This window comes from Ictalurus furcatus, chromosome 6 (genome assembly GCF_023375685.1).
Source record: "Ictalurus furcatus strain D&B chromosome 6, Billie_1.0, whole genome shotgun sequence".
NCBI lineage: Eukaryota > Metazoa > Chordata > Actinopteri > Siluriformes > Ictaluridae > Ictalurus > Ictalurus furcatus.
The window spans coordinates 20,548,383-20,566,546 of NC_071260.1; the positions used below are offsets into that span (position 1 = coordinate 20,548,383).

Below are 18,164 nucleotides of genomic sequence, written 5' to 3' on the forward strand. Positions count from 1 at the left end.
TCTCTGTGTGTGTGTGTGTGAGAGAGAGACTACAAAGTAAAGGATGTTGGTCGCTCGTCACGCCCCTTATGTAAAACTAATAAACATGTTTGGCGCCACCGTAGAAGATCCTGAAAGGACGCCTACATAAACCTATGTTTCTTTTTTAATTTTAATATGCTCTCAATAATATTTAGTGTTTTCATCTTGAAATACGAACTTGGAGACATGTATTTTGACAGACAAGATTCGTGTGTTCGTTAGGTGTAGTCATTTATAAAATTATTAGGCATCTTACAGGACTCCGTGGTGGCGCGAATAAGTCCACGCCCCCAGAAATTTTCCCGCGAACTTCCACAGTGTGTAGTCTGTAGCAGACTCCCCTCTTCTCATATTTACTCATACCAGTGCAGTGAGAACTACGAGGCAGAAAAGCAGGACAATGCGCTCCCAGGTATGTAACGATTTGGATCCGTTTTTTTATTGGTCAGTTTCAGTTAAAGCATTGTTTATTTCACGAGCTTATTATTTAGGTTTTTTTTTTGTTTGTTGAAAGAAAAGTTACATTGTTCATTCAATGATTTGTATTCAGTAATGCATATTTGTTTGCCGTATCCTTCCGAATGAATGCACAAACATTGTTAGCATCCAAAACCTTTACAAGTCTGTAGATTTGAGCATTAGAGCCGATATTGCTTGTGGAAACGTGTCGTCTGGATGTTAAATAAATTGCAACACAAATAAAATCAGTACAAATTAAATCACGGCATGTTTCTAGTTTTATTCTGTTCGAGTTTGCTGATAGTACCAACTAGGCCCTGATAAACTTGTTTTACTCCGTAATCAGTTACTTTGCAATCCGTATCTTTCTGCAAAGGGCAAACTCCATCATTGGCTTGTGTTCACCAACCCCCTTTGATTCTTTTTCCCGCCACAGCGTCAGCAAGCCCCTCCCCCTTCTACCCGAATGAACCTGAGGAGTTACCGGAACTCGGGCCTGGTCCCCATGGAGACCTCTTCCTCAGAGGACAGCTGTGACAGTTTTGCATCTGATGGTTTTGCATCAATGGTATCTGACTTCAATATGTACATTTAAAGCCTGTAGTTATTTCTGGACTTTAGTGGTTGATTTTTATTTGAAAATAAACGTTTCAGTTCACCTCGCTGCAGTATTCATTAACATGTTTAAAGGTGCAGTAGTGTATGCTTTAAGTGATTAAACTTAACTCAAATGAACACTGAGAGTCTGAATGTGTGTGTCGGTGTTGACTAAAGCTGGATTCACACTGTACGATTTTGGCCACAATTCGGTCGCCGAAGACAAATTTTGAGAATCCTGAAAAATTCCTATAATCCGAGGCCAAAATCTGTAGTCTTTTATGGCTACTTTAACGTGTTCCCCAACAGCTGATTAACTGCCGTTGTGATAATTTTTCCTCCGATTAAATTCTGGCAGTGTCAGAAGATTTGAGGCACAGTACTGTAGTTTGTCTTCTCCTACTCAGGTCAAGTCTTGTCGCGTGCGTCCGCTTTTCTCGTCGTGACTGTCGTACAGTCTGACATTAATGACTGCTGAGATCCTACAATGTGACACGGCATACAGTGGGGATCGTGTTCATACAGTCTAAGCAACAGTCGCAAAGGACAATTACTAATTGCACAGTGTGCACCCAGCTTAACACAGGTGATGCTAACACTATACTCAGACCAGCTCTGGTTATTACATGACTGCATGAATTTGACTACTTTTATTAATAAAGCTCAGTCTTTGGGGCAATTCAGTTTGTGCTGGTGATTACTTGCCAGATTGTAGAAACTAGATGTTGTATGTTCACACAGGATTAGTATCTTCAAGCAACGCTCCTTCTCAGACGAAACGAAAGCAGCTTGAGTAAAGCTTTAGTTGAACAGACTTTGACATGTAGATTTCCCTCACAGAAAAGACCTCTCAGGCAGACGAGAAGCTCAGCTCGGCAGGAAAAACTCTTAGAGACCCAGTCTGTGTCGGAGGAGGAAGGCTGCAGCGGTTTTGAGGAAAGCGACTGCAGTAATGAGATGAGCGCCATGGTGAGTGGCAATAAAATTACCATTTACTGTTCGTCACATACCTTCAGTGTTATTTTCAGTTTCTGTATGCTGTTTCACTTCTTGGGTGCTTATTCTTTCTTCTCCCCCCTCCCTTCTCTTCACTGTTCTGTACTGCTTTAGAAAATGGATTCGGACTCTGATTCAGAACCCCCCAAGAAAACTCGCCGCTCCTTCACTCTTCGAGTGGCCATGAAGTTCCCCACCAAAAATGTTCCACAGAAGAAATCTCCAAGTCCTGAGCCTGTTCCTAAACCCAAAGGCAGACAATTAGATGCTGAAGAGGAGGACTTCATAGCAAAGAGAGCACTTAATATTAAAGAGAACAAAGCTATGGTAAGAAAATATGTCAAGAAGCTGCCATTAAGCTTTGATTAAAAGTCATCGGTAGCAGGCCAAGCTAATTTTTCTTGTGGTGTTTGATTAATTGTCTAGTATTGAAACTTTTTAAAAGGCTTTTTAACATGCAGCAGATACTACTGTGAACTGTTTATCAATGATTATAGAATTATGCACAGTTTAAGAATTGTCACTTTTGTCTTGTAGCTGGCTAAACTAATGGCAGAGTTGAACAAAGTCCCTGGACTTTTCCCTAAGAAGACCTCTCTTCCTGCGAGTAATACAGTAAGCGTCAGAAGTTACTCCCTGAAAGCGTGTAGGATATTTGTCTTAATTTTGTATTTAACTGGTGTGTTTTCTTTCCCACTTTTAGCCTCGCCGTGTTCCCCGTCGTTCGTTGGGAACCCCTGGAACTCGCAGGCAGAACCCAGAGCGTTTGTCACGGATTCACACACGCTCCCGTTCACTGGTAGACGGCCCCCCTACTCCCACTCCAGAAGAAGAGCCTGAGGACAGGTTCAGCCTGGTGCGCAGGAGCGACGATGATGAAGAACCGGTGAGCCTTGGGGAGGGGGAGGTGTTAATAATCAGATTTGTTTTACGATAAAATTCCGATCCCTTTCTCAGTATAATCAGTATTTGATTAAAAAATTGTGGCTATTTAGGAGCCACGTCGTCGGCGCACCTACAACGGCACCCTTACCATCCCTCACGTGGTAAGACCTGTGGAGGAGATTACTCGGGCGGAGCTGGACAATATTTGCACTAATGTCCGGGAGAAGGTCTACAATCGTGCCACGGTGAGTGGTCCTTATGGATCTAGTTTACATGTACACTTGCACCGCAGTTCGTTTGTCCTCTGCCTGACTTTTGAGGACTTAAGTCATGCTGGTCAGTAGTGGCATTGGCTTAATCTTGAAAGGAAGCATTCTGATATGTTTTTTCCCCACAGGGCAGCACCTGTCACCAGTGTCGTCAGAAGACAACTGACACCAAGACTAATTGTCGTAACCCTGAGTGCGTTGGAGTCCGAGGTCAGTTTTGTGGTCCCTGTCTGCGGAACCGTTATGGAGAGGAAGTTCATGATGCACTTTTGAACCCGGTACGTACACGCTTGGGTCTGCATTAATCTCCAATATAAGCGAGCAAGGTTTTTAAATGTAAGGTTGAACTTTTGAGGTTCCTCTGGTTTAACATGTCACAGACACCACTATTCCAGTAAACAGAATTGTTCACTTTTAAAAGGAAATGTATGCACATAGTAATGAGGCTGTTTATTTATCATTTTCCCCAGGAGTGGCAATGCCCTCCATGCAGAGGCATTTGTAACTGCAGCTTCTGCAGGGCCAGAGAGGGGCGCTGTGCTACAGGTGTGCTTGTGTACCTGGCTAAATACCATGGCTTCGACAATGTCCATGCTTACCTGAACAGGTAATGATTTGATTATTTGTTTGAGGGTTTTTATCATGCATATTGCCCACATGTATTCTCAATCGAAAGAGCTGCAGTGCAACTCAGATGTTGCTTGAAATTCATGGAATTGTTTTTCTCTGCAGCTTGAGGAAGGAGCTAGAGGAGAGTGAGTGAAAATACTGATCCTGCTGATTTTAATCCATGGCCTGCGTTCATCGTCTTGGTTCTGTTTAGAAGGGGTTTTTAATTTTTTAAAAAATTTTTTTTAAAGAATTTGCTTTAGGACCTTTTTATTCTCTTTATGCAAATTTGTGCCTTATGACACTTGTTAATGGACTGCCTGAGGTGTTCATTTACATTGTTTTAAATGTAATGTTGCTCATCATTGATTGTAGTGACTTTTTTTTTTTGGCCATTTTAGTGATTGTACTGTAATTTTGCTTATTTTATCTTTTTAAGCTTGAACTTTTTATGACTGTGGAACTGTAAAGTATTGTTGTTGAAATTTCAGACATGGCTGCTTCTGACTTCTGAAAGATAAAGCAAGAAAAAGCAGGCCAGTAGCTCCCTTAGGAGTAAATCACTTCAAATGTTAAACATAGCACAATTCCTCTGACCAATAAAAGCTTTTTATTTTTAAAACCAGAGCTTGTGGACTATATTTTTTGCTTCTCCCTACTCTATTGGAGTGTTTAAACTACTAATGGAGGTTTATGAGCTTTATTCCATGTCCCTTGCAGGCAGAGTGCTTCATCTCCTCACTTGTCCTGCTTTTGCTAGAGCGCACTGATGTACTGCATCGCCTTCTCTGATCCTTCATTAGAGAGCTGCCACTAATGGTGTGGAAATAATTAGCAGACTCTAATGGGAAATTTTATACCTGTAAATCATTTCCCTAGCATATTCTCTCTGGCTTGCTCTCTTGTTGTCATTTATGTGACAAAGAATGTGGTGTTGGTGCTCTAAATTGTGTGGTTTTACTGAACTTAATTTTCTCAACAGGCGTGTTTATTCATAGTAGACAGGCTTTGAGACCCTCAATGGCAGTGGGCTTTATTCGGAGTGATCTCGCGTCACACTTTAAAGAATATCCAAGGTTTTTTTTGGGGGGGGGTTGTATTTCCCAGTGTGACTGCTTGGGTTCTGCAGGAAACCAATGCTTCAAAAAAACTATTTTAATTTGCATAATAAAGATGCACTTGAAAAATACTGGCATTAAATACCAAACGATCATCCACTTTAGGGCGATGAATATTTAGGGAAATAATTGTTTACGACGCTCGAGCATTGAGACGATCTGGCAATCAGGCTATGAAATACAATATTTATTCATTAGAGCGGACTTAATGAGGCCTTGCGGCGCTAATTAAGAAAAGCAGCGTAGCGCTAAATGAGGCTCGTGGAGCGGCGGCAGTCCACACGGTCTTACCTGCATGAGGAAGAGGAGGAGGTCCGAGTCCCCTAACCCCACCCGCCGCTCCTGGAGATTAAGGTAGGATTTTATGGCGCTATAACGTATTATCCAACTGCTGCTAGTGGTGCTGAAGGGTGTTACAGTGCCCTCCACTAATACTGGCACCTTTGGTAAATATGAGCAAAGAAGGCTGTGAAAATTGTCTTAATTGTATAATCTTTTGTTCAAAAAGTTCACAAAAATGCAACAATTATTGGCACCCTTTTAGTCAATACTTTACGCTATCTCCCTTTGCCAAGATAACAGCTTTGAGTCTTCTGCTATAATGCCTGATGAGGTTGGAGAATACATGACAAGGGATCTGAGACCATTCCACCATACAGAATCTCTCCAGATCCTTCAAATATCGAGGTCCATGCTGGTGGACTTTCCTCTTCAGTTCACCCCACAGGTTTTCTATGGGTTTCAAGTCAGGGGACTGGGATGACCAAGGCAGAACCTTGAATCTGGGGTCAGTAAACTATTTTTGTGTTGATTTTGATGTATGTTTTGGATCATTGTCCTGCTGGAAGACCCAACCACTGACCATTTTAAGCTTTCTGACGGAGCCAATCAGGTTTTCATTTAATATCTGTTGATATTTGAGGCCATGATGCCATGTGTCCTAACAAAATGTCCAGGTCATCTGGCAGAAAAAGATCCCCAAAACATTAAAGAACCACCACCATATTGAACTGTGGGCATGAAGTACTTTTCCATATGGCTACCTCTCTGTGTGTGCCAAAACCATCTCTGGTGTTTATTGACAAAAAGCTCTATTTTGGTTTCATCTGACCATAGAACCCGATCGCATTTGAAATTCCAGTAGTGTCTGACAAACTGAAGATGCTTGAGTTTGTTTTTGGACGAGAGTAGAGGCTTTTTTTCTTGAAATCCTTCCAAACAACTTGTGGTGATGTAAGTGTCTTCAGATTGTAGTTTTGGAGACTTTCTGACCCCAAGACACAACTAACTTCTGCAATTCCATAGTTGTGATCTTTGGAGATTTTTTGCCCACTTGAACCATCCACTTCATAGTGCGTTGAGGCAATACAGACACACGTCCAATTCCAGGTTGATTCATAACATTTCCAGTTGACTGGAACTTCTTAATTATTGCCCTGATGGTGGAAATGGGCATTTTCAATGCTTGTGCTATTTTCTTATAGTCACTTCCCATTTTGTCAAGCTCAACAACCTTTTGCTGCACATCACAGCTATATTCCTTGGTCTTACCCATTGTTATGAATGACTAAGGGAATTTGGCCTATGTGTTACCTCATATTTATACCCCTGTGAAACAGGAAGTCTTGTTTGAACAATTTCCTGTTCCTCGTCACCCAGGTGTACTAAATATTTTTTAAAATATCAATAGGAATATACTTCAAATATATTTTTCTCATACGAATTCATAGGGGAGCCAATAATAGCTGCTCAGTTATATTTAACAAAGTTTTTATTATTGTTATTTTTATAAAACTGTGTTGTTTGCAATTGTTTGATATCCATGAGAGCAGAGTATTTTTGTGGTTTTTTTAAAACAAAATTTTCACAGCCTTCTTTGCTCATATTTAGCTTGGGTGCTAACATTAGTGGAGGGCACTGTATATCTTAGGAGTCCTGGGCATCATCTTAAACTGCCTACTAACACTACTAGTCCAAAATCTAGACCCACTAGTCTGAATAAATAGTCTTAGGCTTATTTTTTATGCTTAAGATCACTGTAAATATAGTAAATAACCTTGTATAAGCCAATTTCATTTAAAATGTCATTTGTACTTCAAATTTGTGCTTTATGAAAAGCATCCTGGATGAAACTCCTTGTGAACTTGCAAAGCTTCATCAGAGATACTGTTTAGAATTTAAAATATGAAATATTTCATAGTGGTAAAAATTTCATTATTTTAAAACATTAGGAAATCGGAAATCTGATTTTGGGGCGCACGGTGGTTTAGTGGTTAGCACGTTCGCCTCACGCCTCCAGGGTCCGGGGTTTGATTCCCGCCGGGGTTTGATTCCCGCCGGGGCGATGTGTGTGCGGAGTTTGCATGTTCTCCCCGTGCTGCGGGGGTTTTCTCCGGGTACTCCGGTTTCCTCCCCCAGTCCAAAGACATGTATGGTAGGCTGATTGGCATGTCTAAAGTGTCCATTGTGTATGAATGGGTGTGTGAGTGCGTATGTGATTGTGCCCCTGGCACCCTGTCCAGGGTGTACCCCGCCTTGTGCCCGATGCTCCCTGGGATTGGCTCCAGGTTCCCCCGCGACCCTGAAGAAGGAGTAAGCGGTAGAAGATGGATGGATGGAAATCTGATTTCTGCTTGTTAAGACAGTATTTGTGTACTGGTTTGTAATTTTCCTACATGAAGTCAGTGAGAGAAGTTTTCTCAGCTTTTAAAAAAGTGGATTTGAGACAGAAGGGTTTTCATGTATTTTACTCTGAACTCTTAGAGTGTGAAGGAACATTCAGATCTTATTTCCTTCCAATCACACTTAGGCTTGGTTGTACACAGTCTGAGCCTTTTTTTTTAATCTTCTCAATTTCCGGCTTGGGAAAATGAGTGCAGTCCTGTTTTGTTCCTGAGGAGGGAGCTCTAATACAGGCATTCCAGGTTGTCGTGAGTGTAATTGCACCTGAATGAGAGTGAGGGTACATGGTGCAGCCATTTAAAGTTCGTATTGTCTAAATTGATGGACACTGGACAGGAGTGTCATGGCTACCAAGGATGCACTAAGAACACACTGTATTAAAATAACAGTAATTCACACATAATGCAAAATCCATTAGCCGCTTTACCTCAGATTTCAACCTTTGATTAGGTTAAGGAGAGTGCATTTTTGACAGCAAGTAGGGCAGTTATGCAGTGCTGGAGTCCAGCTTGTTTTTCTTTTTGAGTGTGTATGTAAAAGAGGGTAGTGTAACTGAACACTGTAATCATAACATCTTTGATTGTCTTCTAGGAAATGGTGGCTTATGATATTATGTTGGCCTATGCATAGTGGCTTACAAGTACAAAATGTGATACAGAGCCTCCTAAACACCTTAAACATTGCATATAGTATTAAAACCTATAATCTTCTGAAGGAAGAGTTTTAGTCCTTCTTTGTGGTCATTGTCATTCATGCACAATGATGTGAAAATGTTGTTCAGCTGTTTTTGACATGTGATCAAGCTGTCATACTTCCTTGGTCAACTCTTAGAGACGGTGTACTACTTGCAACATATTCTTCATAGGATTCCAATTAGTGTTCTGTCATTTTTCTGAAGCTACTCCAGGATACATTCGGCTTGCTTCAGGCTTTAAAACATCGTTTAGTAGACGGAAACAGCTTCTTTTTTTTTTACAGCACATAATACATGCTGGCATGGTGCTCAGTCCATTTATCCTTCCAGCAATGTCTCAGCTCCATGCTGCTGTCACCCTGCATCAATGTAGCCACCCCTTCTTTGAGAGGTAGAGCTCTAGGGCATTGAGATGGTGATGTTTAAATAATTGGTTAATTCTGGCTAACCAGCCATATAAACAAACTCTGCACTGGCTTCAGTAAGTGTTGACTGGGTGTTGGTGGAGACCAGCCATTATCATTTGTAGATATATCAGAGTTATAGTTGGCCTCACAGCAGCAACTTCTCATCATTTGTTTTTAAACCAGCAACTCCATTAGGTGTTGTTTGGATCATATGATGCTTCAGTACACACAAGGTCATTTTGTAACCTCCGGTATTGTGCTTATGAATAACTGTCAATTTTCAATATTTTCAGTGTAAATAATTCTTTGTCTCCTTCTTCTTCTCCTCCGTCTTCTTCTTCTTATTCATATTTCACACTTAATCTTTATAGCAGTGGTCATATTTCAGGTTTGATCTTTCTTTAATTAATTCCATTTGAATTCATTTCATTTTGTTTTATTTCTTTAAATTTTCCCCTTATTTCCCTTTCTTTTTTCCTATATTATTACTCTTTCTACTTGTTTAATTTCCCTTTTCTTGTTTCCTGCTTACCTTTCTTTCACCCCCCCCTCCCCCTCCCCCCCCCCTTCCCCTCCCCCTCCCCCCCCCCTTTTATGTAACTGTTGTTCTCTGAAATATTTTAAACCTTCTTTTATTTTCTTAATCTTTTCTTTTTCCTATTTTTTTTTTTTTGGCTTTGCTTTGCCCGAGTTACATGCACTGTAATGTCTGTCTCAGCTCTGTGTGTAGAGGTCATTGCACTGTGGACCACAGGACAAAGAGCATATGATATACCTTGCATATTCTGACCAGAGTGTGACGGGGTCAGGAGCTACTCTAATTGTAACCCATCCAGGTAGCAGACTATAATGTGTACATTTAATCAGGCCATAAGAGTGTACTGGGGGAATGAACTGATTTTATTGAGACCATACATTATGAGGAGAGTGTGTGAGAGTCTCTCAGCTGTGATGTGCTGGCTCTCATAAGCTTCATTAGTTTTTACCTCATTAATTTGCTCGCACATAACCTCACTGGACCCACTAAGAGAATTGTGGTTTGATTCATATAATACAATTTTATTCATGTTTTACAGAGACATGCTGATATGCAAACAAGCAAACAAATTAGATTCAGTCAGAACATTTAAACCAGAGGCCCGTGTCTATATGTACAAATATCCCCTATATTTAATTAATAAATGAAATTATGATTACACGAAATTCACAGTTGTTAATTAATACAGTTCTGTTTGTTTATGGCATGTTAGAATTATGGTGTATGTTTCTTTTCTACTCCTTTATTAACAATCATAGTGGTTATATTTGCTACAGTCTTAGTGGCTATATTTGCTGTTTATTTGTGAAACATGACAGGATGTTATAGAGCAGTTTCTTATTCTCCAAGGACAACTTGGCTCAGCCTGGAAATGGCTGTAGAAAAGCGTTGGAACATCCTTACATCAGGAGCTTCTCTCATGAATCGCAAGCCATAGGAGATGTGTTATGTTGATATTGATATCCTAATAGCCTGCTGAAAGCAAATTGAACTGGTTGCCGTGCATACTGGTTGCTGTTCCAACTCTGCACAGCACAAGTTGAATTCCCTAATAAGCTCTCGGAAAGACAACCTAATTAGTGATTAGTGAAATCAGAAACAGCAGGTTATAATAAACACCTGTAGAACTGTTGGCACGGTGGCCACTAGGACCAAACTGCGTATCCAGGGTCTGTATTATTATAATTAGCAGAAATAGTCCTCTGTAGTATTTATTTATTTGACTATTATTCATAAAGCAAGTCTCGGTTAAGTCTCATTAATTATTTTTTCTACCATCTAATTATCCCTTCTTTGCTCATTTACTTCATTCAGTGAAGAGAGGCAAAATACTTCACCTTGCAACACAGTACACTGGGTGTTATGTATTATGCCCATTGCAGACCCAGACTGATTTTAGTTGATCTTAGATTGAAGAATAAGAAGACATCTCTTACCTGGTAGAGGCTCCTGAAATAGATGTCAGCGTTTACAGTGCCTCCTCCTCTTCCATGGACCATTTATTTAATGCCGTACTCTAACCTTGCAGTGTCAATCAGTCATGAAAGTACGTGTGCACGATTTCATGCACTCTTCCAAGGAATGCCTTCATTACCTGTACCTCCCGTTTTAAACTCAGACATTTGTGCTGGTTTGTGTGAATGAATAACATGAGCTTTTGATCTAGTCACCTTCACGTACAACACGTGTATGGCTGATACAACATCTGTTCAAGCAAAGCATCTTGGTTTATGCTCAATTAATTCTGACAAGTTCTTTCCCGGATTATCCAGCCCGTAAGGGTAATTTGACCTCTACGATACATACCTGTTCAGTATGTAACCTAACTAAGCATAACACCTAACGTGAGAGAGAGCGCTAATATACAAGAGCATGTTTTTCTAAATGTAATTCTGAATTTGTATTTGAACTTTCTGCATACAATTTCTACCACAATGATTGAATTGTTCTATGACTTGGATGTAGTGTTGTGTCTGTATAGGAGATCTAAAAATAAACGGTTAAACTTATAGAATAAAACCTCTAATGACAGGTCCAGCCTTACATTCCTCAACTACATACCTAGCTAATAATTTCATATTTCACAATATTAATTATATTTAAAATCAATAACTAAATTACAATCTGGGACTTGAATCTTGATATGAAGGTTTGTGATTTATACAAATATCTAGCACATCATTCAGGTTTATAAAGTCCTTGTAATCCTGAATATCTGCAACGTTCAACTGCGTCACCATTTAACACACCAGTTAATCTACATGGAATCTACAGTGAACTCATTCAATTCCACCTTGCATTCCCCCAAATCCCACAAGTAATGTATTGTTTAAAAACCCTAAAATATCCCAAAGCTAAGATAATTTAAATAATACATTAAATTTTGTCCCGGGAAAAAAAAATGTAATTGGCAAATAGGAAATTGAACCCTGGAGCTTAGTTCCTTAACCAAACATGCTGTGGTTGGTTAGGTTCTGTCACAGAGGAGACGCCTGACGCACAGATTAATTTTCTCTCTCTGTGGAGTCGGAGGCAAGAAAACAATTAGGTGTCTAAAATGCGTTTCACTGTGTGCCACTTGATACAGCTTTGCTCATAAAAGGGGCAATTGTCTCCAAAGAGGTCAGAGACAGCGATGACTTCAGTGTCTCCGAAAGACGCCATTGTCATTCGCACCATTCGGTAACATTTCAATTAGGAGTGACAGAGTGGTAATAAACATAATGGTGTAAGAGTTCCATTGTTGTTTCTGCTGTCACATTCTTGTAGACATGGTAACTGCCTGGAGGCCAAAGGTAGTGTGTGTGTGCGTGTGTGTAAAACCCCTACCTCCTTACCATTTCACCTGACCTCAGTCCATTAATGTAGTCATCCTACTCAAAACAAGGTGAAATCTATAAAGTTATCGTGATCAAACAGTCACATAAAGCATATGTGTGTGTGTGTGGTGACAGGGGCAGTGCATACAGATTTCTTTAATTGTGCCAGGCCTCACTGCCCCTGTCTGTCAATCTCACAGCTTTGAATTGTAGGAATTTCCCCTGCTCACGCTGTTAAATGATGTACCCAATTAAAAGCGTTAGAATTCATGATCTTCAGTCAAGGTTAAATGAAAGCGCTCAGTTCTGTCAGTGGGGGTGATTAAACGTTGCCTAGATCAGGCACATTCGGAGGAAAAATTAAAAGTTGGTCTAAAGCATGAATCTTCATTCATTATCCCACAGCCTGGCTGTCCAAATGCTCAGCACATACGCTCTTAATCACTGCATTCATTTTAAAACTGCCCGCTGTTACCACACTAAAATAAGGATTAAAACCTTCAAATGATAGTGTTTTAGACACTCTCACATAAGGAACTGAGAAATGACACTGTGATGGATTTTTCAAAGGCTCCTTTTTAAATAGGGAAAGACAGGTTTGTTTTTGTGTGGAACGATTGCACCTTTAGTTTATTTAAGATGACAGACACTCTGAACTGGCCATTAGTGGTTTGAAAAGCCACTTTGTAACATGCTAATACATGGGCTGCTGAATTACACATGAATCTTTTTGGTAAACATAAAAGGAAATAGAAATCTTGCAGAAACCTCTAGGAACGTGTTAAGCATGTCCACGTATTAACCACACCCAAGCTCTGATCACAAATGTATGTGTTTGGCGCAATTACAGGACACAATATAGCAATATTATTGCAGAAGAACATCTTGTGCAGCTCTCAGATTATATTAGAATAATAAATACATTAATGACATGAGTGCATTATTACAGTGGCTCTCAAGTCCCATACTTCTGTTTCCCCCATCTTCACTGATACATCTGATTCATGATATGAATGGCTTGATAATTAGCTGATGAGCTGATTCAGTTTTGTAAAAATAGGCCAAACATGAAACGATCAGAGGACTGAGACTGAAGACCACCGCATTATTACAGCTCTACATATGCTGCATACTAATTGTCTAACTCACTAATTACCTACAAAAGCACTTAATGAATAAAAGTGTGGAATGTATTAAAACAATGTTACCAAGTCCTTTGTAACCAAACACTAAAAATCATTTTATCATACTCTGGTAATAATTTAAAATAAACCAATGTATGAGCTTTTCAAGGGTACAAAACAGTTCAGAAAAAAACCAAAAACTAGACTGAGAAGAAAGAATCATAACTCAGTGTGACGTGAATTAATTCACGGCAGTAAGATGAATAGTTTAAGGGCTTATTAATATGCACACTTGTTTGGCGAATAAGTTTCGTGTTCAGCTGTGATGAATGTGAAGGACCCAGAGAGGTTGCTCATGAGTAATGACCTTACGATAAAACAGAAATCAGCTGTCCTGCAATGAGGCCTACAACTTGTACAGAAAATCCCTAGGCTTGTGTGTGTTTTTTGTTGTTGTACAAACCTCTCTCTGATGGGATTTTAGTTTGATGGTATTCTTGGACCCTGAACTAGAAAGAGGATATGTTTCTGATGGAGACTATAAAGCACTTCTGTAAGTCACGCTTGATAAGGGCTTCTGCTGGATGCTGTAAATTTAACATACATACACGCGTACAGACCAGCATAACTTGAATATACATATACCTTTACTGTCACTGTCCAAGTACAAGATTCAGTGTGCAGTTCCACACCACAGCTGTTACAAGCTATATACACACACACAGGTGCATCACAGAAAATTAGAATATCATGGAAAAGTGAATTTTTCCCCCAGTAAAATATATTCTAGATTCATTAAATATAAAGTGAAATATTTCAAGCCTTTTTTGTTTTAATCTTGATGATTACTGCTTACAGCTCATGGAAATCAAAAATCCAGTATCTCAAAATATTAGAATAAAGAATTTATAATACAGAAATGTCAACCTGAGAGGAGCTCTAATCAGCTAATTAACTCAAAACACCTGCAAAGGTTTCCTGAGCCTTTAATCTCTCACTCTGGTTCAGTACACACAACCACAATCATGGGGAAGATGAAAGTAAAATTTGCATTTAATTTGGAAATCAAGGTCCCAGAGTCTGGAGGAAGAGTGGAGAGGCACAGAATCCAAGATGCTTGAAGTCCAGTGTGAAGTTTCAATGTCAAGTCAGTGCAGCATCTACCAGGAGATTTTAGAGCACTTCATGCTTCCATCTGCTGACAAGCTTTATGGAGATGCTGATTTCCTTTTCCAGCAGGAATTGCACCTGCCCACAGTGCCAAAACTACTAGTAACTGGTTTGCTGACCATGGTATTACTGTGCTTGATTGGCCAGCCGACTCCCCTGACCTGAATCCCATAGAGAATCTATGAGAGACACCGGACCAACAATACAGACGAGCTGAAGGCCGCTATCAAAGCAACCTGGGCTTCCAGAACACCTCAGCAGTGCCACAGGCTGATTGCCTCCATGCCACGCCACATTGATGCAGTAATTTGTGCAAAAGGAGCCATAACCAAGTACTGAGTGCATAAATTAACATACTTTTCAGAAGTTCAACATTTATGTATTATAAATTCTTTATTCTAATATTTTGAGATATTGGATTTTTGATTTCCATGAGTTGTAAGCCATAATCATCAAGACTAAAACAAAAAAAGGCTTGAAATATTTCCCTTTATGTGTAATGAATCTAGAATATATGAAAGTTCCACTTTTTGAATTAAATTACTGATAAAAAATGAACTTTTCCACGATGTTCTAATTTTTTGAGATACACCTGTACATATCCTCATGTCTCCCATAGCAACAGTAAATTATTCTCTAATAACTAAAGTTGGTTTATAGTTGTTACTAAATATGTTTTAAGATGAAAAACTGAATAGACCAGGACTTTAAGGGTTTAAACAAGGTTTAAACAGACTTTACAGGTTTACAGTACTTTATCTGATTAAAGTCACTTCCAAGCCTCATTCTTAAGCCCTATTCTAAGCAATATTTTAAATCTAATCAATTTAAAATCATGAGATTTTAAAAATGAATTGGTCAGTAATATTACGTTTTTCAGTAAGAAGATGAGATCCCGATTAAGCAGCCAAGGAACAACATTAAGGGATAGCGTGTATAAGTTTATTTCAGCTGGTTTCTTCTATTTGTGCATTCTGACACTCTATTATGAAGCCTTATCACTTGAATGACTGCCAGAGTGACTGCAGTTTCCCTGCTCAAGGGTGCAACATTCATAAATAAGATTTTGGATAACAAGAAGCATATCACAGCTCGCCAGAGCAACAAAGCAAGTGCTCACCCACAGGACAGCACCCTAAGGACAGCAGCACGGCGCACACATCAGCGGCGGGTCTCATTTAAACAAGTCTGTGAGAGAAAGAGGAAATAAATAAGGCCTCAGGCTCCTCTCTCCTTTAATGTATTCAATTAAACTGCTTCCCTCTGGAGATGGGCGAAACACACATACACCCACACACAAATACACTGGTGTGAAGAGACACGATTGCCTGGAGAAGAATGCTCTGAATACTCTCATTCTCAGCCTGCTGATTAGAAATCTCTCTCAACAGGTTTTTTCTTAATTAAACTTCCCAAGAGCTGAGACCCTCTCGTTTTGACTGGGAAATAAATAAATTAATAAACAAACCTTTTCAATGAAATTTTACTCCACAAAAGAGGAAAGTTCATGTGGAAACATTTGTTGAAACTTGTGTCAGAAGCTTCTAAAGCACAAAGTTCTTGGTGAAGTACAATGTGGATCAAGGTTTCCATACATCCATATTCAGTCATCAAACATTTTAAAGAACTGCAGCAATTCATTGTGATCATAGAAAGCATAATTATATATGTGAAAATGACACTGCCTGAACATGTGTTCTTCAGAGAGGTAAAAATGTCATTACATGTAACATTGTCTTCAACTGAAGGTGGTGGTTTGGCTTAGAAAATTCACGACAAAAGCATGAACTGCACCCTCGAGTTTGCTTGCTAACCCCCCTTTCAAAATTCTGTCTGTCGTCGACGGCAGGTATACGGCGTAATGAGCCTCGTTGGTGCAATTATGAAAAATATGTCTGTGAAAGAATTAATTTGGTGTCCCTTTGTACTTGCTGCTAATTTTCCATGCAGTCCCATTGTGTTCCAAAACCCCACTGAATTTGTATCTATTAAAATGAATCTCTTATTACATTGCCTACATCGCCCCTTTGCTCTCTCATTTTTTTCCATAACAAATCAACTTAATCAAGCTCATTAAGTGTCATTATTAGCCATTTATTGTTATCTTTCCCAGTGCTCTACTGACAGGCAATCCCCACCCACTCATGTCCTCATGGCACTGCGGGCATTACTGGGCCTTGACACACACGCATGCACACACGCACGCACGCACGCACGCACGCACCTCTCTCTCTCTCTCTCGCTCTCTCTCTGAAAGGCAAGCATGTGCACTCTTCAACACATGCATTCTATCTTACATCCAGATCCACACATACACATCAAGTACCATACAGTTTGCAATACTATTACACTCTGTGGCCCATCTGTTGCTATGCACAATTTGTCGCGTCCTCTCTGCCCTGATCGTCAATAAAAGGCACCAACACCATAGAACAGATATTATTTGGGTGGTGTACATTACTTGGCCACTTTATTAGACACTTTATGTTGGTTAGAGACTGTAGCATTGATGGACAAGATAGAGTGTGACTGATAAACTGTAAGACAGCAGAAGATTTACACCAGTGGTCACAAACCCTCTTCCTTGAGATCTACCTTCAGGTTTCATCTCCAACCAAAATCTTAAACACCAGTTTTAGCTGATCAAAAACCTCTTAAAACGATGATTAGATGGTCAGGTGGGAAGATAGATCTCCAGAACAGTGTTGGTGACCACTCATATAGACTCAGTAATAGACCTACAAAGTGCACCTGTATTGTACAACTGGCACCTGACTATGTATAGATGCAGTATTGCGTCTTGTTGTCTTAGTCTCCCATAATCACATCACATGCACATTTAAGGATATTTGCAACAACTACAGTGGAAGTTGTACTGTGAAGTTCGTTCGTTCTCGTTCTCTCTCTCTCTCTCTCTCTCTCTCTCTCTCTCTCACACACACACACACACAACCAGAGCAGCTGGTTAATTAGAGTCATTTCTCCTGTCATGTGGTCTTTAGCCTAAGTGTAACTGATCATTGATGTTGGCACTTAATGTTTTAATGTCCCCTCAAGTTTATGTCTCCACCAGTGTGTGGGTATGTGTGTGTTAGAAAGTCTTTTAGGAAGTTAATGAACTGATGAATCCATCAGATACCTCTGCTGATTTTCATGACTGAATGAGATAAAAAACAGCGACATTTTCAACAACATCCAGACCAAGATGTCACTGATTGATTATATAATCTCCGAGAAAGAGTTTAGTGATTCAGAATTCTTCGACATCTAAGCTCTAAAAAGTTTCACTAATACATATTCACAAGACATATTTCATTTCATGAGAGAAAGTCACAGGCCTTTAGATCTCAAAAATGAAATATATATATATATAAATATCAGCAAGAGTTTAGTCAAAAATACAATCCGAGTTGTTATATGCAAATATTTCAGCTTAAGTGCATCTACTTATACAATTAATTACTACCGTGTTTAGGTTAATTACATTACTATCTGGTAGGCAGAAATATGCAGAGCGAGAAAAATGACGTATGGTAACGCTTGGGAAATGCTAATGAAGCAGATATTTATTCCTCATTAATGAGAAATACAAAAACAATACAGATAGCAGCTTTCAAACTTTAACTTAAGTTTGTAATAATGGATCTTGCTCATTATCCCAGGAACATAAATGTATTGATGGCCACAAACTGGGAAGCAACAGTTACTTGGATTTAGTTTAAAATTTTGACCATAATTCTGCCAAACATCACATTTTATATAAGTGAATGCTTTTG

At 39.5% G+C, this 18,164-nt stretch overlaps 1 protein-coding gene across 1 annotated transcript; it reads left to right on the forward strand.

Moving 5' to 3' along the window:
• The first annotated feature begins 196 nt into the window (after positions 1–196).
• On the forward strand, positions 197–4,912 carry cdca7a (cell division cycle associated 7a). Its single transcript, XM_053627039.1, has 10 exons — positions 197–433; positions 917–1,048; positions 1,918–2,046; positions 2,188–2,400; positions 2,611–2,688; positions 2,777–2,959; positions 3,069–3,203; positions 3,356–3,505; positions 3,698–3,834; positions 3,960–4,912. The coding sequence occupies exons 1-10, from the start codon at positions 422–424 to the stop codon at positions 3,988–3,990; spliced, it is 1,200 nt and encodes a 399-aa protein (XP_053483014.1). The 5' UTR covers positions 197–421; the 3' UTR covers positions 3,991–4,912.
• Positions 4,913–18,164: the final 13,252 nt, after the last annotated feature.